Raw genomic sequence first — 21,892 nt, forward strand, 5'->3', positions numbered from 1 at the left:
ATATATATATATATATATATATATATATATATATATATATATATATATATAAATTATTTGTGTGTTTTGAGGGTGTTATACTGTACACTCTGTACAGATGAAAAGCTCTGCTGTGAAAGTGTAACTGTTACTTTCAGTAAAGGTTTTTACTGTTTACTGTCTGCCAGTTGCATAAAAAAAGGAATTAAGGAATTACATTTCTGTTCAGCTATTTGAGTTCAAGCTAGGTGACGATAAACGTATGACTACACACCATTGTTTAGTCACTCAGCAATAGGGAACTTGGCTTTCGAAATGTGATCTGCTCATTTTAAGATTGTGAAACCCTTCAAAAATATCAATGGCTGACACCCCCCTCCCACACAGCTGAAATACCAGAGGTGTATGTCTCCAAACCAGTTTAGCAGCATGAAATGTTTGCTTCCTCCAGATTAGAGTTTATTTAGTCTAGAGCTTTGTTTAGTTGGCGAAAGTTTCATTTTCTTTTTCAGAATTATGATTGTGAATGTTCAAAATGTAATGGCATGGTTATTTTCAACATTTAGACTCAAGTGAGTAGCATTTACATACATCACAGGTTCATTTCTAACCATAATATGGAAATTGTACCAGAAAATGGACTAATGGTTAGAGAGCGGACTTGTAACCCAAAGGTTGTGGGTTCAAGCCTCAGGTCCGGTAGGAATTGTCAGTGGGGGGAGTGAATAACCAGTGCTCTCTTCCACCTTCATTTGGCTACCACGATTGAGGTGAGACCCTTGAACAAGGCACAGAACTCCCAACTGCTCCCTGGGTGTCAGAGCAATATGGCTATCCTCTGCTCTGTCTGTGTGTTCACTATTGTGTGTGTGCGGACTTGGAAGGGTTAAATGCAGAGCACAAATTCTGAGTTAGTCACCACACTTGGCCACACATCATTTCACTTCACCCCCCCCCCCCCCACCACCACCAATAGTATAACTCACAACTTATGTAAAATAACTATTATAGTATTAAAGTAAAGATTTTATGCATTATTAACTATCTATTTAAGTTTAATAGGCACAACGAGAGTGCTTCTGGCTACGTTGGTGAGAATAAATAGATCAGAACATGATTAGATTCCATGAACTTTAGTCTAAATATTCAATATAGTGAATATTCCATAATTATGTCGGTTTTGTTTGTAAAGTTTCCCAACTCGAGACTGAGGAGGTTCAATTATTTATGTGTCAGCCTGTACAGTGGGCTGTGGGTGAAATCCAAGCCGGTCTGTAGGCGAGAAGTAAGGAAGTAGTGACGTTAATGATTGACAGGACAGAGGACCAATAACAAGAGGGCATTGTTTGAGAAGGCGGAACGAAAAACTATTTTTTTTGGCAGAAGTCACACGACACTAGAATGTAACACAAGCGCCTCCTTATTTTCATAGTTACAAGTGAGCGCTTTAAGCAAGCCGAGTTAGTATGTAGTTAGTAGCATATCAAATTAACCTTTTTCTTTCACTCTGCAGTGATATGACAGGTGAGTATATACGATCTCTTGTGGTTTTGTTTTGTTTTTTTCTGTCGAAAGAGAAAAACACTGAAAATGGAGATGGGTGAATTCTATATTTAAAGTTTAACAATGTCTTAACAATATTATTAAATGTAAAATATTATTGAATGGTGTAGTTCGGATATGGTTCTGTTTCACGCCATACGACGGTGAGTTTTTCAATGATCAAGACTTTAGTCTGTACAGATGTCATTTTCCCCATTAGACGTAGGCTGTCTGGAAACATAAGGAGCTTCCTAACTAGATTTTGAGCGTTGTATCCGCGTTCCGAAGGTTCCATTCGAACATATAAAGCGCACCTATGATGCTTTAGATGCTGTCTAGGTAGGCGGCTCACTAGGTTTTGTGACACAAGCGTAATGTTAGGTATGTACAAGGCGCGTTTGTTGTTAGGGTTATAAGTTCAAATGTTTCCGTTTAACAACATAAAATGCTCCAGCTGAACTGTACGAGACAGCTGGTCCCCAAGTTTCTCGTAAAGTGTAGGAGTTTAGAAAGGGACAGACGGGGAAAATGCCTGCTCATCCTTTATCAGCAAATCCCAATGAGTCAGCAGTAAACGCGCACACCCTTAAGCCACACACACGCGCGCGCGCACATACACTCATGACTTGACTAGGTCAAATTCTATGGGGTGTGGTTTATGCATTTGATTTGCAAACTAAGCAATCATCGTGTCAATCGTCGCGTACCTTGCCGTGACCAAAGACGTGTGATAAGAAGCGCGACACTTTCGTCGCCCCCCTTCTCGCGTGAGAAGCTACGTGACGTCAAGCGCCTTGTCATTTTTAATATCTTTTTTTTTTCCATTTGTGTGTGTGATTTTGTCAAATGTCTTAAGTGCTGTAGTTAAGTGTTTGTTTGTTTTTTTGTTCGGAGCAAAAAGAAAGAAAAACTTGCATGTTATAACAATTAGCTCCTCCAAATCCCCAAATATTTCATAATCTTCATAATGCTGACGAAAATATGAGTAAAATTTAATTTACACTGCAGTATATCTAATCAATGAACTTACAATGTTATTTAGAAGTGCACATGTAAAACAACAACCAGGAACAACCAATTCACAGCTTTCTTGTAAGCATCATATATAACTAATGGCACCAAGATAAGGACAGTATAAACCAAAAAAACAACATTTGTATAGGTTTAAGTGTTTTGTCCACCAGAAAACATAAATTGAAAAATGGCTTAATGCATTAATAGTTAAATCCAAAGGCCAAATTTGAAATTAACAATGGACCATGGGCCAGGAGTAAACACTTCAATCATGTAATGTTTTAATAATTTTGTAGTTTAGAAATTATAAAATTATAAAATATAAATTATAAAATTCATATATACATTCTCCAAAGTCTCATTCATAAAACACAAACACATCAAATAGTTAACTCTATTGTCACAGTGTGAACTCAAATAACACACAATTATCCATAAGCAAGCATTCAGTAGCATCTCAGGAAATTATGAACAGGAGCACAGGTGACTGCTTTAAAAATGCATCCTAGCACTGGAGAGAGAGCTGAAAGAATCACACAGTGTAGTACAGTATAGTAACAGTACTTTATTACAATTACAGTGTTTTGATTTTATCTCACTAGTGTGCACTGAGCAGGGAGGTTGTCTGCACTGTAAATTATAATGAGTAAACCTTATTTAAAAAAAAGCATGCAAACCGATTGCCTTGAAAAAAACAAGTGAAATAAGAATAGTAATTTGTACTAACAAAGGTTTATTTATAAGTGTTGTAAACGTGTAACTCAGAATTACTATTTTCAACAACTAAATTAAGTACATTATACTATGTACGTATTTCAAACAACTAATTTAAATTTAGCTAAATCAAGAAACATTTCCTGCAACTTGGAATTTCTAAGTTGTATTTACTTGAACAGAAATCTAGTTGACCAATTGCCTTTAATGTTCTATTCTTCACACACATTACCCTAAATCAAATGTAGTGACAGTTCAAAGTTAAAGATGATATATTTTTTTCAATGTAGTTTTAACTCGTATTACAAAAATTTTGAAACAAAGCAAAAACAATCTGCTTTTAGTTATGTTAAACAATGGAGGTAGCAGTACAATGATTTTAAATACGGCAATGAGTTGGCCACACAAGTTGCCAATGTTTTTTTTTCTGTCCCAAGTCAAGCATCATATTGTAGGCGCTCTTCACAGTATCAGGGTAACCCACATGTAGCAGTGATGCAAACGTAGCACATGGTGGTCGGGAAGCAAATGTTGGAGGCAGACCCTGGAGACTATTCTTTGCAGTACTACCCTGAACAATGATGGCAGAAGACACTGGGTCAAGATTTGGAGAAGTACTTCATCGTCAGTGATAGTCAGCAAGCCAACAGATACTAGTGCCCAGACTGCATCAGCATCAGACACCTGTATAAAACCAAATAAAAACAATATTAGCATGGAAATGTGGATGATCAGTTTTCAGTGTTTTCTGTCTTGCCTACACTGCCATAACATTGGGTTAGTTCACCCAAAATTTATATTCACATCATCATTTACTCACCCATGACTTTTAGTTATTTTCAGAACACAAATAAAGACATTTTCAGTTAAATAAATTTCTGTCCTTTAACTGAATGTCTATTTACCCAAAATTTTAGACACGTGATCATATAGCAATTATGTCTCTTTCGAAGATTTGAGCCTCTTTTCCAATGTCAGGCCAAACCATTCTTAATTCTCAATGCTTAACCATTCCATTCTGTGCTAATATGGATATGGTTTAATTTTTCACTGTTGGGCTGTCAACAGAGCTCTTTTGAATGCAACATAAATGTGTCAGTCGTTGCCTTAGTAATGCAATAGTTAAGATATCGAACCTGATGTAAATAGCACCCACGTTACGAAAGATTAAATATTACTTTTGATTTTAATATTACCTAGTTTACTTAACTCAAATAGCATGTTGCCCAGCTGCAGAGAAACTGGTGGCTAGGCAAAAACAAACGACCAACCCTGAGCAGTGACTACCATCTAGGCTTTCTACAGTGTGTTCAGATAAGAGTTCTGGATCAAGAACAGTTCATCAGACCATGCCTAACAGAGTTCAAGTGGAAATATAACTGAAATTGCTCCTTACAATTCATTGAACAGTTTGGCCCAAAAAGTAGATTAATTGGCTCCATTCATATGGATTGATTTGATGGTTTCTTGGGTGTCAGAGATTTGGGATAAATATCTTCATTCGTGTCATGAAGATGCACAGTTTTTTATGGAATAGATTGACAGGAGGGAGATTAAATGGCACATTTTTCATTTTTGATTGAACTAGGTATGTAATCAACATTAATATTTATAAATGTATCTCAGTAATATACCAGCAAATACACAGGCATGTTTTCTAAAATGGTGTCACTAACTATGGGAACTTACCAAGGCGGGTTAGTTGTAGAAGTATCCGGGGGGATCATGAATTAAAACAGGTAGGCATCAGATGGGTGTGTAGTTCTGTCAAATCTGCATTTTTAATTAGTTTAAAAAGAAAAACTAAGTTTAAGAAATGTAAAAATTACAATAGAAACATGTTTTTCAAAGTGTCAATAAAGAAGTCATTGAAGTCAATAAGCGCTGTTTATTTTAAATATTATTAATAAATATAATAAAACTATTAAACATTTAAGGTAGCATCATACATTTTATGGGTTCTAGGATGTGAAGTGTACTCTTAGATATGTGAAAAGAAACACAGTTACAAATACGGAAATACGGTTACAGGTATTCTTGAACTGCAATAAATTATTTGAAATTGCAAATAAAGCATAGCACATGATTGAGTCAAAAACTGCTCTACTGCTGTTGAAATATCTCACCTTTATTATACTGAGACCGGTGATCACAAGACCGCTGCTCAGAGAAGACAGCTGACACAAGCTTTTTTCCTAAATATGAAAAATAATTCTTCATATAAAATCAAGTTCCACTAATGTTGTGAATTGTAGAACAAGAACACATTAATTTCTTGATATTTGCATTTTTACAATAGAAATAAATTTTCTATACATCTCTATTTGAGGCATCAGTAATAAAACCAATTCAAAAGCAGCATTTCTTCTGTTACAGTACTCGGTGTTTTTAAAACAGCAAATAAATAATTACTGCAAAACAACTAGCTCATTCAGTTTAAACCTTATGTCTGATCACGTAATGACTATGATTGCATTAAAATGATGAAAATACATTTGTAAACTGAAAAATGACTTTAACCTACAAAGTGGCCAAAGCCTCACAGTGTTATAAAATTATAGAGGAAATTTTGCAAAAGATTACTGTTAACAATTAATAAATGGCACATATTCTTGCATGTTCTTGAATTGTTCCTCAGAATTTACATGCTTTAATTTTTAACTAGTAAAACATTTTTCAATTTGAGAAATGAAATAAAAAAAAGTCTTTAAAAGTTTTTACATTTACCCAAATGTGCCACAAGTTGTGTATTTCTATAGTTTTTGTTCTAATAGCAGAATAGCAAAGATCGTTACCTGTTACGTTAGCTGACACTGGTGCTGACAAGGAGCTAATGTTAGTCAGTTCAAATTAGCAGCACACAGAAAGATACAACCACACACTATTTTTTTTTTTACTTACCTTATTATTATTGTGTAGAAGTAATCAATCATTCTTTGTCCAGAGGTGAAATGTAAACAGTCTTTTTACTTCTCAGTTTCAGCAAATTCGACGCAGCTTCAAAACTTTGCTTGCTGCGCATGCGCACCGTCCTTATTTCTTCTTCTGTTGTTTTGTTCCTGTTGCACATTAGCGCACTGCTGCCTCTCACTGGTGAATTAATGTAATCGGTTTTGTTGTAGCTACTTGAATATTTTAAGAAAGAATTACTCATTGCAGCATGTTGTTTTATTTGCCTTAAAATTAGCAAATTTTGTAACTTAATAAAACCTAGTAAGTATAACAACTAAGTAAAGATAACTTATTATATTTAAGGAAGCTAAACTATTGTAGTGTGTGTATTTGTACTGTAGGTTTTGTCATCTGAGGCCAAAGTTTGATATTGATAGATCATGTAAGGGTTTTTGACTGGAGAATTTGATTTTGACATAGAAGTTCGCACAAGTTTGTGGCCTAATTGTTAGAGACTTGGACTACTTACAAGAAGGTATCCGGTTCAAGTCTCGGTGCTGGCAGGAGTTGTAGGTGGGAGTGAGTGAATGAACAGCGCTCTCTTCCACCCTCAATACCCATGGACTGAACTCAATACCCTGGCACTGAACCCCCAGTTGCTCCCCAGCGCTGGATCTCTAGCTGCCCACTGCTCCGGGTGTGTGTTCACTTCTCACTGCTGTGTGTGTGCACTTGGATGGGTTAAATGCAGAGCACCAGCTCCAAGGATGGGTTACTTGGTAAATGTCAGGACTTTCACTTTCAAATAGGCCTTGTCCATATAATTTGGCTCTCTCTAGTGGACAAAATGTATATCACAGCTTTTAGTCTCAGGTTATGTCAGCACGTGATAATAAAATAAACTGCATTACATAGTTTTTTTTTTTTAGCGCTCATTATAAATCACTTTTCAAGCAATATCACCTAAAAATCCATTTTAAATCATGTAAGTCTAATCAGTGACTAACATGGAGTGTCCAAATGTATTCACAGTTACAGCTTAAATAAAATAATACAATAGTAATATAGGCTAATTTTAATCTGAGCACATATGAACTTACTGGTAATAGTTCATACAACACGTCTCTAAAGAAAAAACGATCACTATACATTAGACCTCATTTCTGAAAACGAAATAATTGTATGATCAGCAGATGATTATTATTTTACAGTTAAGGTTTTTTTTATGTCTTAAAGCTGCTTATTACAACAGAAGTTTCTTGTAGTCTACTCTACATGTTCAAATTAATAGCCTATATATTGATAATTAATTAATACGTTTATATATGCCTATTTGAACATTTTTGAAACTGTTTTGACACATTTTCATTTTCAATTATTATATCTATTAAAATAAGTCGGTACTATATAGTAGCCTTCTTTTGTGTTGATGTCTACTGAAGCCTTATGATCACACATCACAGGGAGTCTGTCATAGCAAGTCAGTTCCGGACATACACTGTAAAAAATTATTTAGCAGTTTAGTTGTTTCAATGAATTTTTTTATGTTGACACAACTTGCAGTTACTGAATTTGTTCATTCAACTAAAAATTTTAAGTTTTCAGTGTCTCAACTAGTTTGAAAGTTGACTGAACTAGGTCATTTGTCCTCATAACTTAAAAAAATTTGTTGACTCAATTCAATAGCAATATCACGTTCAGAACATCACTTATCGCGAGATCTCGTTATTCTCCTGAATGCTGTTGAAGAGAGAAGAAGGTCTTCAGCCATTCTAGTCAGTTTCTCCTCAAAGTTTGGACATTTTACTAGAATACAACTTTGGTAAGTAAAATATTCGTATTTATTGGCTTAATGTGTAAAATTACATTTGTTGTCTCAGAAGAGTAAGTATTGTTTTAAGAGTCGTATATTCTGTATGTAAGTTACTGTATGTAAATGTTCGTTTCGCGGCACTCTGAAGCCTCAAAATACAGGCGGTTCCACAGTATTCTCCTTATAAATATTAAAACAGATATTCTCCCATGCTGGACAGCGGAGCTGAACTTATGTGGAGCACGATAAAAATACAGTTTGTATGTATTATTTGAGCCCAGGGCTGCGTTAGAGGCCGTGCAAACAGAGCGCGAGAGCTCAACGCGGATCACTGTATGGATTAAGAACGGCGGGAATAAAAAAAAAAGGAACTGCTCTAAACCTGACAGCGTAAGACATTCGTCAGAATATACATCGATGAAACATTAAGAGAAAAAAGAAGATTCCTACTCGAACTGTGTCTTTTCTGCATGTTATAAGGGAAACAAATGAGCACCATAGATGAGCACCTCCCTCAGAGTTCTTCTGGAGCGCGTATCTTAACGTTACATTTGATATCGCTGACATAAGCTTAGTTCTGATGCTTTTTTTACAGTCTACGGTTCAGATGAAGTTCTGAAGGTAGCGTTACAAACTCTTCTTTCAGTTTTCTGAAGTAACGTTAGTCATTCAAGTGCCTCGCTAGAACCTAGAACCCAGTGTAATACTGCGTGAATATCTGTTTTTATACAGTCTATGGTGAATATACGGTCATAAGTAAATTGCGTACGTTTAAATCTATATATTTTAGAATAAAAGTAATAATATCCTATATCTTGTATAAATAGAGATACAATAACGATCGACACAAATGTGTTAAATTTCCTTTTATTGTGTTATAATTATGTGTTGTGTCATTTAAAAGCATTGTCTGGATGGTATAGTTTGTCTTTGGCATTTAATATAAACTTGTCAATACATTTGTCTTTCTCTGTAAAGATTTATTTATATGTATGTTTATTATTTTACAGTGTTTTAACATGTTTTTGTATTTTTCATGTTTATGATATTTTTGAATGACTGAAGATTCAGCGCAGAATTCAATAATCCTGTGGATGGACCGCAGCGAGTCCTTTTGCAGTTATCCATCAAAAAGATATGCAGACATAATGGAAATGGAATTTACATTGTAGAGCTTGGACGAAGTTGTAAGTAAATTTATTTATTTATAAATGCACATTTATTGGAGTCTATGTGCTTTACAATTGTAAGGCCCTGTTTAATGCATCCCTTTGTTTTTATTAAAGCACACAGGCTGTGCGCAGGAATTCATCAAGGACATGACTGCTGGGATTACGCTTGTGGATGACCAATCTGAGCACCATCAGTCTGCAGTGATGTGATCCAGGTAAAAGAAGAAGAAATCTGGGTGATCTGGGGTTGTAACTCGTTGTTAGACGATCTGTGTACTGTGTTAGACTATCTGGGACTGGGACTAACAGAAATAAACTAATTCAGGTTTAAAACAACTTGAGGTTTAGTAAATGACAATTTTCTTTCTTTTTCTTTTTTGGGTGAACCCTTTACGAAAATGTAGATATTTGCATTGGAAAACAGCTTCAAAATTTAGAGAACATAATTTGACATTATTTTCCCCAGTTTTATTACGTGAATTTTCTATAATTGGTATTTAAAATGTCTTTATAAAGTGTTGAATTTATCTTCATAAAACCACCAGAAACCCTGTTTATGGACATAGCCATTCTTTATTATTTTGCTGAATACTGTTTTGAATCCTGAAAAATGTTCAGTTCTAGCATATTGGCCATTAGCAACGTTGCTTAAAGGATTGTTTCACCAAAAAAATTAAATTAGGCCATGTTTTACTCATTCTCAAGGCACCCAATGTGTATATGATTTTCTTCTTTCAGACGAATCTGATCTGAGTTGAATTTAAAATTGTCCTGGCTCTTCCAAGTTATTTAATGGCAGCAGAAAGGTGTGTTTTTTTTCTCAGCAGTCCAAAAATAGTCAAATAAAATGCACCCATCCATCAATAAAACGTGTCTCACATGGCTCTGGGGGGTGAATAAAGGCTTCCTGTCGCAAATCGGTGCACTTTTTGTAAGAAAAATTTCCATATTTAAAAAGTTGTAAACACTTTTTTTTCTCTTCCACTGACTATCATACGTGCAAGCCTAATTTTGTGATTCTACTTTGTGATTGGCGTATTGTTGTCTCCTCCGCTCTTCCGTGTTCGTCACTAATCACCGGTGCATGCATGACCCCTATGTCCTATTTTCATCCACCCGGAATGGCTCTTACGAAAGTGAGAGAAAAGGGTTTAAATATGTTTTGAATAACATTTTAAATATGTATTTTTTTTTATTACAAAAACACATGGATTCGCTACAGGAGGACATTATTCACCTCTCAGAGCCATGTGAGGTACTTTTTATTATGAATTGATGCACATTATTTGACTACTTTTGGACTGTTGAAAAAAACACCCACCTATTGCCATAAATATTTTTTTATATAATCCGACTGGATTTGTCTGAAAGAAGAAGTCATACACACCTACGATGCCATGAGGGTGAGTAAAACATACATGGGTTAACCAACCCTTTAGGGCCATTTCATAGTCAACTCATCTGTAGGCATACGTGTCCCCGAGGCTACGCATCGTTATGCTTCGGCCGCCATTATGCGTCGGTGTGTAGCCAAATGTGTGGTCCTAGTTTTTGATACGCGACGTGCCGATTCACGCAATACTATGCGTTGTCGGTGGGGGCGACATTGCTTATACATATTCATCCACATTTATACCATAGTTCATCAGCAACAGAATACACTCCTCTTCAGTTGCCATTGTAATCTGAATATCACGCGACTCGACTCTACTAATATCACCCGACTCTACTACCCCCTGTTGCGTGAGCAGTGTATTGCATACACGCATCAACCGTGACGCTTGCGTTCACTGTTTAGACTATGAAAAGGAGTGCGTCGCTCGCGTTTCTTGCTCGCGTTTCCCGCATTGTCTATGAAACGGCCCTTAGGAGTCATGCTTTACTCTGAACATGCAGTGCAACAGACTATTATTTAAAAGGAATACCTATTTACACCAACATATTTTCTGATCATTGTATAAATGGTGTGACAGATTAGACACTTAGAATCAGATTAAGAAAAAAAACCTGAGTTGTATTGGTTTGTCACATTTTATGTCATTCAAAAATCATGTAGAATACCAGTGAAGAAAATAATTTCCCCCCATTTTTAGAATAGTTGGTTCTGGGGGTGTATTTTACACTTATCTTCCCATGGGATTTTAAACTCTTTGTGTTCAGCAGAACAAAGAATTTAGTACAGGCTTTTAACAGTTTAATACAGGAAGTTATTTTGAATGTTTCTAAACGAAACCGTTGAGGAGCACCATTTAATTTTGACTTTCATTTTTGGTTAAATTTTTCAAAATATCTTCCACTTGAAGGTGAATTACACTTTGCATTAATTGGTAGCTGTGCTTTTAACAAAACACACAACTTTAATAGTGTATGTACATATGTGTGTTCGTTTATAAATTTATTAAGTAATGTAATATTTTTTTCTTTTCCCAGCCATCCAGTGACATTAAGGATGTTGAGAAAGAAATTGAAGAGGGCATTCTGATTGTAACTGAGGAACAGCAATGTGATGTGCTTCCCAAGGAATAACCAACATTGGTCTCATTTGGACATCCTGTCATCACTGACATCTCCCATGTCCCCAAGGCATTTAGACTCCTAATGGGTCTGTATGCAGTGAACATCCACTACCTCCAGCGCATTAAATACACCATCGAGGCTCTGCAAAAACTTGTGAAGACCAGCTGCTCCCACCATGTGCTCGCTACAGCGGCAGGAACTGTAGGTGTGGGGGAGTGAATGTCCAGTGCTCTCTCCACCCTCAACACCACAAATAAGGTGTCCTTGAGCAAGGCACAACTTCTCCCCGGGTACTGCAGCATAAATGGCTGCCCACTGCTCTGGGTGTGTGTTCACGGTGTGTGTTCACTGCTGTGTGTGTGCACTTTGGATGGGTTAAATGATGAGCACAAATGTATGTCATGTCACTTTCACTTTTCAGTGTTCATGATGTGTCCATCGGCTCCACCGCACTCTTTCTTAAAAAGTAGTGTTTTTTTTTTTTTTATAAGGAAAGGTTCTTTTGTGCCTTTCACTATATAGAATGTACATTAAAGTTTACATGTCATGACTTGGAATATGCATGTTCTCATGTAAACAAATGTTTTTTCACCTCTCATTTTCTTAAACAGTATGTACACATTTTCAGTATGTAGCATTATGATGGGGGACGAGTTTGGAAACTTTCAAGATCCTTCTGATGTTAACACTTCTGTCTGGTCATGTTGTGCAATGAAACTTAGAATCTGACTTTAGATCTTTGTGCTTCCATGTGCATTCATTCCATTTATATCTTATTATACAGAAGTACAGTACACTCATTTTTTGTAACTAATTGTGATATTATATTACATATATCTTGGTTTCTCATTTTGACCATGACTTGCATTATGGTGGGGGGAGTGCATGTGAACTTGTGCAGGGTTAATATGCAGAGTTCAACCTTCTGATTTTCATATTGCATTATTAAATTAAAAACAATCCCTGTGGGTTTGATCTGATGAATTGAAATGCAACTATTTGTTTCTCAATCCCATGCCAATGTTATTTATTATACATCACACTTTCAAGTGTCGGTTCAGATCTTTAGACGTGTTTGTATTTTGCATTTTTTGTTTTGTTTATCAATTATCAGTTGATGTGTTGACAGCAAATTGCTTGTTCAATTTAAATGTGAATGAAAGTGTTGTCTCTATCATTAAATAAATTACATTAAAAAAAAGTGTTTTGTCATCTTTATTTAAACATTTAAGGCAGTGGAGTAACATTTGTTTATGATTATTGATCGAAGTAAAAAAAAATCCCTGTTGACACAACATGATTTAGTTGACTGGACTAGAAAATAATAGTCAAGTCAACTTAAAGAAATTTGTTACCTGGACTAACTCCACTCTAGTTTGAAGTTGTTTCAACAAGATTTTTTTTGTCAAGATAACAAAAAAATTTTAGGCAGCGGGGTAACAAAATATTTTTAGTTGACTCAACAAATTCTTTTTTACAGTGTATATGCAAAAAACTTCTATGTACAAACAATAAACGTCTTTTTTTTTACGCTTTTTATGATTCATTTAGTGAGATAATTCGTTCAGTAACTGCACATGAATCAATTATATTTTCCTCTTCAATATTTTCAGCACGAAATAAATATTAATATTTTAATGAATGTTGAAAAAATCAGGGCTGAGTTTCCCAAAAGCCTAAAGAACATTTAAGGTAGCATCATACATTTGCCTAAGAAGTTCGTAAAAACGATCATACTGATCTTAATATCACAGTCTGTTTCCCAAAAGCATCGTAATTTAAGTAGCACTTGAAAATCATTGTAGATCTACGGGTGCTCTGGAGTAGCCTAATCGTTAAGCCCTAAGTGCATCGTAAGAAGACAGATTTATGCGGTCACATGCAGGACAGTCGGCAGTTTACACCTTTAACTTGATTCAAGCGAAATGTGATTATATTTACCTTTACATTTATTCATTTAGCAGACGCTTTCATCCAAAGCGACTTACAAACGAGGACAGTGGAAGCAATCAAAAACAACAAAAGAGCAATGATATATAAGTGCTATAATAAGTCTCAGTTAGGTTAACACAGTACACGTAGCATGGGATTTTAACTAATATAATAAATAAAAAGAAGTGTTAGAGGTAGTGTTAGAGGTCTTTATATCTTTATACATACATACAGATATAATTGCATAATACATGAAAAGATATAAGATGAAAGAGATGGATTTTAAGCCGATTCTTGAAGATGGCTAAGGACTCAGCTGCTCGGATTGAGTTGGGGAGTTCATCCCACCAGAAGGGAACATTTAATTTAAAAGTCCGTAAAAGTGACTTTGTGCTTCTTTGGGATGAACAATCAAGCAACGTTCACTTGCAGAACACAAGCTTCTAGAGGGCATATAAATCTGAAGTAACAAACTTAGGTAAATGGGTGCAGAGCCAGTGGTAGTTTTGTAAGCAAACATCAATGCCTTGAATTTCATGCCAGCAGCTATTTGTACCCAGTGCAAATTGATAAACAGCGGTGTGACGTGTGTTCTTTTCGGCTCATTAAAAATGATCATTATAAGGATTTGATTGTGCTTTATTGTACACATTATGACTCGTTTTCTTTATTTTTTTTTATACATTTATAAATGATTTAATTAAAAGAAATACACATCTAAAAAATTGAAATACACATCTAAATTAAATGACTGAAAATAATAATTAAAAGAAACGAATAAAATAAATAATGTGGGAAATGCTTCAAAGACTGGGTGGGGGGGTATGTCAACGACTTGCTGAAGTTCAGAAAACCAATAACGTCTCTCTCTCTCTATACTGTATATAAAGAACATTATATATATAATATAATATTGTACTGTAGATATTAGAATTAATTAAAATTATTATATCCAAGTTGTCTGTCTGGAACGCAGCATTAGTTTAACATCAATAAGCAATCGTGTACTACTGTTACGAGCCATTCTAAAGTGAGATTTCAGCACTTGACAAACGGACAGCGACTCCTAAGTAGCACTTAAAGCACGGCTACTTGCGATTGCTTTACGTGCATAGTTGGGAAATTCACGTGAAACAATAACGAACGATCGTAAAATTACTCGTAGAAAACGCTCTTAAGCGCTAAGATCAATCGTTAACGGGAAACCCGGCCCAGAACAGTTTAATGCAAACGAATGTCTCATGAATCGATCAGAGTTAGTTAAAAAAAAAGTTAAAAGAAAGATGGATGCCATAGACTTTTTTTTTACTTCACAATATAACAGTTTTTGTTTTCGATTTGAATTATTTCGTTTTAAAATAATAATTTAAAACATAAAAAGCATTCTATAGATATATTTATCATGTTGGAGAAGCGTTCCTGCTATAAAGACCAAGAAGACAGAAATCGCATCCTGTTTGTTTTCCTTATTTTACAAAAGCATAAGGTTTTGTTGATATTGTGAGTGCACACATGTACAAGTAGACCTTTTGGAGTTCCGAATGATGCATACTCTTACCTTTATGAGCAAAAATGACGGCGCATTTTTAAATTTTTACTGTCATAAAAAAAAAAAAATGCAAGCTGGCTCCTCCATGTCCTGCAAAGCGCTCACTCTCCGCACAAATATGCGCCTAACAGTGCTCATTTACCTAAGTTAAATGTTTAAAGTAATACTGTGAAATGCATGAAGTGTAGGCCTATTATGTCTGTTTATTTTAGGTAAGTCTTGTTGGTTTGAGAAGGCTAAATTGATCAAACATGCTCAACTTACTGTCTGAACGAGCTGCAGCTTGCTCGTTCCTTTAAAAATCAAAAACTTGAATTTACCAAACCCAAAATTTTCCAAACATATTTCAAAATTAACTTAAAGGAACAAATAGAAATGACAACTTTTCTATTAAAAATCAAAAGTGAACTATTTTAATAGATGTGTAATAGGGAAGAGAGAGAGAAAAAAAGTCACTGTATCCAGTCGACTTGGGCAAAGAATTCACACAAGCTGTTGGACAAAGGCCGGGCCCATGAAGGGCTCTCTATTCGTTCCCTTGTTTTAATTAGAAGTTCTCCCCCAGCTATGTCCCAAAACTGCCAGGGCTCATATGCACCTGCATATCCTGGACCCAGACTATTCCACTGAGGAGACAGATGTGTACTTTAGGTGCTGTTATCATTACCTTAAAGCCTTCCTTAGGGCAAAATAGGACAAAGCCAAATTATTATTAATGTACTTATTCACACGTACGTCATCCATGCGTACGTTATCCAGACGCTTATCCACGCGTACGTTATCCAGACGCTTATGCACGCGTACGTTATCCAGACGCTTATGCACACGTACGTTATCCAGACGCTTATCCAGACGCTTATCAACGCGTACGTTATCCAGACGCAAAGTAAAAAAAATCCTTTCTTTGCTACGCCGCCGCCACGCCGCCGCGCAGTTTGAGCGCAGCTCCAACACGTGACCGTGACGTCTGACGTCTCATATCTTACGTCTGACGCCTGAATACTATGGGATTTTGGCCAGACGGCTGGCGAGCGTATACACGTTAGTTCTCCTCTCAGTTTGCTTAGTGAGTAGCAGAACTTGCACAAGATACACCTCATAAAAAATTCTCAGTACACGGTGGAGATAAGGAGTTCTCGTGTGGGTAAAGACACGTACGTGCTTAAGTATCACGTTGGCAACGTTTCTCAATCGAAACGAAACGAAAAAAAACAAAAACAAGCCAAAACAGCAAACTTTGCATGGCAAGATAAACACAAAACCTGAACGGAGTCATGTGAGTGGAGTGGTGTAAATTTACCTTCCCCACACACAGTGTCACTCCGTTCTTGTTCCGTTCTTGGTTTTACATTTCCTATTCCCTGCTAACTAGTGAAAAAATATAATTATACAGGCAGGTCCTAGCAGTAATATCATAAATAATTCTTGCGTAAAAAAAACAAAAACATATTAAACGATAAACAAATTCTGTAATTCACTTATTAGCTAGTTTGTTTGGTTTATGGGCAATATCCTAACTCTAACTCTCTAACACAAATCTATGGTAAAAATGCTTCAGGAACCAATGCTGTTGAAAAAGTTGGCAATCACTATTGTAATTTGTAAAAAAAAAAAAAAAAAAAAAAAAAGGTGTAAAAGTCATATGGGATTTTAAAATTGAGTTCACCATATGGAAATCTCTATACTGAAAACGTATTTTACAAGTTATGCTGCACTCTAAAATATTAGACTGGTTAGAAATTGCACTTTATAATTGCTGCATACAACATTCATAATGAGATTTTGAAAACATCTACATCCAGAAAAAGAGAGTCACAGAAATGTAATTGGTCAATACGTCTAATGTATGAGTTTTATAACCAAAAAATCTGTCATGATTACTACATGACGGTTTCCCTGAATTGAGCATGTACATCTATTCTTTATGTTTTGACCATACAGATTAACTCAGCATGTCGGTGGAAAACTCCAAGTCGTTTAAGTTCACCTTCCAGTCGTCTGTGCACAGCTCCCACGTTCTGCAATGTCTGAATGAGCAGAGGAAGAAAGATCTTCTGTGTGATGTGACTGTTGTGGCAGAGACCCAGAGTTATCGGGCCCACCGGGCAGTTCTGGCATCCTGCAGTGATTATTTCAGCGCTCGTGTGTCCAGTCATACACCTGAAGGAACTATCATCAACCTTCCTGATGAGGTAACAACATAGTTAAAGGTCTGAAATGCATTCAAAGGGGGAAGTTCATGGGATATCTTTGGCCAAGTTACAGCAGAAATATCATATATTACAAACAACATCTGTGTGAGATATGAAGCACTTTTAATTCTTTTTTCATTTTGAAGGTTACTTCAGAGGGATTTGAACCCTTGCTGGACTTTGCCTACACCTCAAAACTCCTCTTTAACAAAGAGAATGTGCTGGAAATCCGTAACTGTGCCTCTGTTCTTGGTTTCAAGAATTTGGACAAAGCCTGCTTTGACTTCCTTCTCCCCAAATTCTTTGACAGCAGCAGAAGTGCATCCAAAGTCCAGAGGAAGTGCTGCAAGACCAAATGTTTTAAATCACGAGGGGCTGAATTGAGCTCGAATGACAAGGATGATGTTATTGATGAAGACAAATCATTACTTCAGCCTTCAAAACTTCAGCTTAAAGCCAAAGAGACATCTTGTCCTCCCTCGGTGGCCATTGAGGACGTCGGAAAAAGCTTTCACATCCAGAAAGACACAGATTACTCCCTCCTGTGCCCAAAGTACCGGAAGTTTCAAATAGCTTGTGGGAAGGAGCGATCCTGTCAGGATGTTTGCAGCTCCAAACCCATGTCCCTTGACAGGACAGAAGACGACTGTCCTTTAAGCTCCCTACCTCACTCAAGCAATGAAGACGGCCAGGAGGTCTTTTCATGCGATAAGACACCTCTCATTGGCGATGAAGATTCTCTTCTGCCTGAATGTTGTCCCCTAAATCCTGTACCTTGCACAGACCAGCCATCACTTCCAACCTGTAATGAGTTGGCACAATCTATTTGTGACTCAGGAGACTCTGCAAAATGGGGAATGTCCCCTCGCTCGGGCCCAGAGGAAGTTGTGAGGCCATACATAGAGCTCAAAGATGACCGATGCAATGAACAGAGGAGCGTGGAGGAAACAGAGGTGGCCAAACAGCTCACGTTCTGGCCGGATTCTTGTCAGGCGTCTCCCTCTGGCCTGGGCTCGGTGGCGAAACCCTCAAATCTCAACTGTCTGAAAAGCTGCTACCCGGATCCCAGAGCAGTGGAGTGTCCGTTTCTGCAGAACTTTGGCGCGGTGGGAGCTCACCTACACGATGGAGAGGGGGGTCCCACATCAGAGGGCAGTCCATATATACCCTCCAACCAATCAGGGGAGGACTCTGATAGTTTTGACACAGAGGGGGACAGTGAGTCTTACAGCAGTGAACGATTGTATGAGGTGAGGGCTGCTTCATTGGTGTGAACAAACCCTTATCCTTAAGCTTTTTGTTTTTTAATAATAATGTTTTTTTATTATCTAATGTTATTTGCAAAAAATTGTTAAGGTCGCAAATCTTTTAACTTTTTTAAATTTACAAATTATGAATAATTGAAACAAATGTTATTATTATTTTGCTGTTGTTATTAGCATTTGAACAATTATAATATATATTAGTATTACAATATAGAATAATTCATATTTAGAAATATATTTTAATATTTTTATTTTTAAATATATTTAAGTATAAAATATCTTTCAGTTTAAAGTTGATCAGTAAGCAATAAACTTGGCACCTCTGCTAAGCATTATTAGAGTTGTTCATGTTTGTTGGACTTTGCACTGTTCAGTGAGTTTTGAGCAGGCTGGAACCGTACCGACTTTGCACACCTGATAATGACTTGTCAGACTCGTTTTGAGATCTAAAGTCCACATGAGTTTTTAATGAGGACCTAAATAAAGGCATTAACCCAAAAATCTTATTCTCACTGAATGTTGAGTATTATAGTGGTCAAATATAAACATCTGGAGGAGCCCCAGCACTGCACATTTTGTTTGTCACTCTTATCAGACACACCCAGTTCAGGCCTTACAGTCTCTACTACTGAGCTAAAGAGTGGAATCAGGTGTGTTAGACGAGGGAGAAATGTGCATTGCTGGGGGACAGGTTTGAAACCCCTGGTTTAGGTGATGAGAGACATGTTGATTATTTTCCTCCAGATGGCGCTGCCGCTCTCTGTGGATCAGATCGTGTCTCTAAGCAGGAATGACTTCCAGCAGATGCTGAAGCAGCAGTGCTTGACACGGGAGCAGCTCGACGTTGTGCATGACATCCGCAGGAGGAGCAAAAACCGGTTTGCAGCCCGTCGTTGCCGTAAGCGGAAACTTGACTGCATATACAACCTGCAGTGTGAAATCGAGAAACTGGTGAGTATTCGACAGATCCTTATAGTCTGAAAGTGATCCCTAAAGGCTCCAAGTTTATAGCTGTACACTCTTCTAGAACTTCAGATACCTCATTCAGGATCAACGTTTTGATCTACAGCTGCTATCTCAGTGAAATTCAGTGAAATTAGATTTTTCTTCAGGAAAATGGACAGGAAATGCACAACTATTTAGGGATCAATAATAATTTTTTCATATGATTTATGGAAGATATATTTCAGTTATTTTGAAATGTCAGTTAGTTTTGATTCGGTATATAAAGCAATCATTTAAATATTATATTATTACATTTATTTATTCACATTTTTATTATGATAAAGAATTCCATGGCATCTTAATGGCCTTGAAAAAAAAAAAAGATTTATTTATTTATTTTCTGAAAAATCAGATTTGTTATTTGTGGATGAAATATGACCTGGACAGGTTTTTGTGAGATTCATCCATACCTTTGAATTGCATGTAAAATGTACAGTTTTTAAATAAACAGACTAATAAACTTAATGTGATGCATATTTGTCAGTCATACATTATTGAAACCGGTAAGATTGCCGTAATAGTACTAATACATTGAATGTGTTAAATGTAAATGAAATGTATAAAAAAAAATATTTTGAAAAATATGATTATTTAAATAAAATAAAAAAGATGCAAGCACTGTTTTTGGAGTGCAGAATTCTTACCCATTTCATTTATGTAGGATTGACATATATGCAGCACTTTAAGTTTATTAGTTTACGTTAAAACCGTGCAATGCAGTAATATTTTATATGCAATTGAAATTTATTTCAAATAATATAAATAACAAATCTTAAATTTAGGCATAAATATTTTCAAATATATATGTTGTTTCTTTGTGCTCTGCAGAGGAGCGAGCGAGAGAAGCTGAGCGTTGAGAGGATAAAGCTGAATCAGATGAAGAAGAAGGTTTGGCAGAGTTACTCGGGCCTGTATGAGACGGTCTGTGCCGAAGCCGCTCTCAGACCCCAGCAGCTTCATAGGCTGGCCAAATATTCCTCTCCAGACTGCCCGCTGTCTGCCTTCCTGTGCCCCTCCCCAGACCTTTCTCAAGGTCCCGAGGCACACCAGCCCCAGGCTTCAGACCTCTACACACAAACTTGTTGCTCTGGAGCCGAACCACCAGTTAGTTCCTCAGTGGAAAATAGTGTTGCACAATCAAGCTCACAGAACCTGTTACCTCTTGGTGTTGTAAAAGCTCAGTCACACACCTGTCCACCTGACGCCTCGGCTTTTGACAACAGTGAGTGTAGTTAAATGGTGAAACTCGCCACTCATCTTCTCATCAGCAATCTTGAAACATACAATTGCAAAATTAAATATGTTGGTTGAAGGAAAGACCATTGAAAATCAGTGAAGGACTTACTCTAAAAGGTGCATTTAACAAACGTGACAACACTACTGTCCTCATCTGACTGTAGGTTGTACATTACATTTTATTTACATTTTTTACTCAAACTCTTTAAGCATTAGCATTCAGTTTGTATTGGTCAGTGTTTAGTGAAGTATTCCTTTACCTAAAAGGATCATTTATAGTCTTATTACACATCCCCGAACATCCCTCACATTTTTTATGGAAACAATCAACCTCAATTCGCAGGATAATTTTTGGACTCACAATATGACAAACCTCATCTCACAGCTCAATAATAATCTGTTTCTTCTCAGGGGACCTAAAGCTGTCAGACTACACTGTGCTGTAAACTGTTTTTGCTGAAACTGTGACACTCATTTAAAGTCTGGTAGCTCATACTGTTCAGGTGTAAAGAACTGCACATGCTGTAGTTTCACTAATGTTGACTTTTATGTTTTTTCTCTCTCTCCATCAGTTGTGGCAGGGAAATCTATTTGCAAGCAAAAATGGTTTCATTGTATATGTTGCCTTAAATAATAAAATGTCTAATAATTTTTCTTTTTAAATTTAATGCATTTTGATTATGCCACTCTAACATTTTGCTTGGGACCAAATTATCCTCTCTTCTGAAATCGTGTTAATAAATGACTTATGAAAATGTATACTTTTGAAATAGACTTGTCTTCCTTTTAAATATAATTATAAATTATTTATATAAAATAAATCCAGTGTTGTTTGTTGTTATTGTTAACTAAAACTATTACAATTATTATTATAATCTGAGATTTTATATATATATATGCATGCAACTAACTGTAAAAAGTTTGAGTTTAGCTATAAAAATAAATATAAAGATAGTAACAATAAAAATTTTTATATTGAACGTAAAAAAACGAATTCAAAATGTTAATGAGTACTATAATATTATATAAATAAAACTACAAATATTATAGGTCGAAGGGGTTCAATTGAC

At 36.2% G+C, this 21,892-nt stretch overlaps 1 protein-coding gene and 1 long non-coding RNA gene across 2 annotated transcripts; one reads left to right on the forward strand and one right to left on the reverse strand.

The window, feature by feature from the left end:
• The first annotated feature begins 1,345 nt into the window (after window positions 1-1,345).
• Window positions 1,346-21,581, forward strand: LOC113071630 (transcription regulator protein BACH1-like). Its single transcript, XM_026244940.1, has 5 exons — window positions 1,346-1,503; window positions 17,066-17,316; window positions 17,463-18,566; window positions 19,326-19,532; window positions 20,415-21,581. Exons 2-5 carry the CDS (start codon window positions 17,077-17,079, stop codon window positions 20,820-20,822), a joined length of 1,959 nt encoding a protein of 652 aa, XP_026100725.1. The 5' UTR covers window positions 1,346-1,503; window positions 17,066-17,076; the 3' UTR covers window positions 20,823-21,581.
• On the reverse strand, window positions 3,081-6,732 carry LOC113071631 (uncharacterized). The gene is made up of 4 exons (XR_003280172.1): window positions 6,151-6,732; window positions 5,376-5,444; window positions 4,939-5,022; window positions 3,081-3,933 (listed from the first exon to the last, which is right to left on the reverse strand). It is a non-coding gene; the product is annotated as an uncharacterized LOC113071631 (long non-coding RNA).
• Window positions 21,582-21,892: the final 311 nt, after the last annotated feature.

The sequence above is a fragment of the Carassius auratus genome, unplaced genomic scaffold (genome assembly GCF_003368295.1).
Source record: "Carassius auratus strain Wakin unplaced genomic scaffold, ASM336829v1 scaf_tig00007751, whole genome shotgun sequence".
Classification (NCBI taxonomy): domain Eukaryota; kingdom Metazoa; phylum Chordata; class Actinopteri; order Cypriniformes; family Cyprinidae; genus Carassius; species Carassius auratus.

Bases quoted from the DNA above. Each gene is read 5' to 3' on its own strand.
- LOC113071630 (XM_026244940.1), top strand. From the start codon at position 17,077: ATGTCGGTGGAAAACTCCAAGTCGTTTAAGTTCACCTTCCAGTCGTCT. The intron at 17,317-17,462 runs GTAACAACATAG...TTCATTTTGAAG, and splicing joins TCATCAACCTTCCTGATGAG to GTTACTTCAGAGGGATTTGA. The intron at 19,533-20,414 runs GTGAGTATTCGA...TGTGCTCTGCAG, and splicing joins AGTGTGAAATCGAGAAACTG to AGGAGCGAGCGAGAGAAGCT.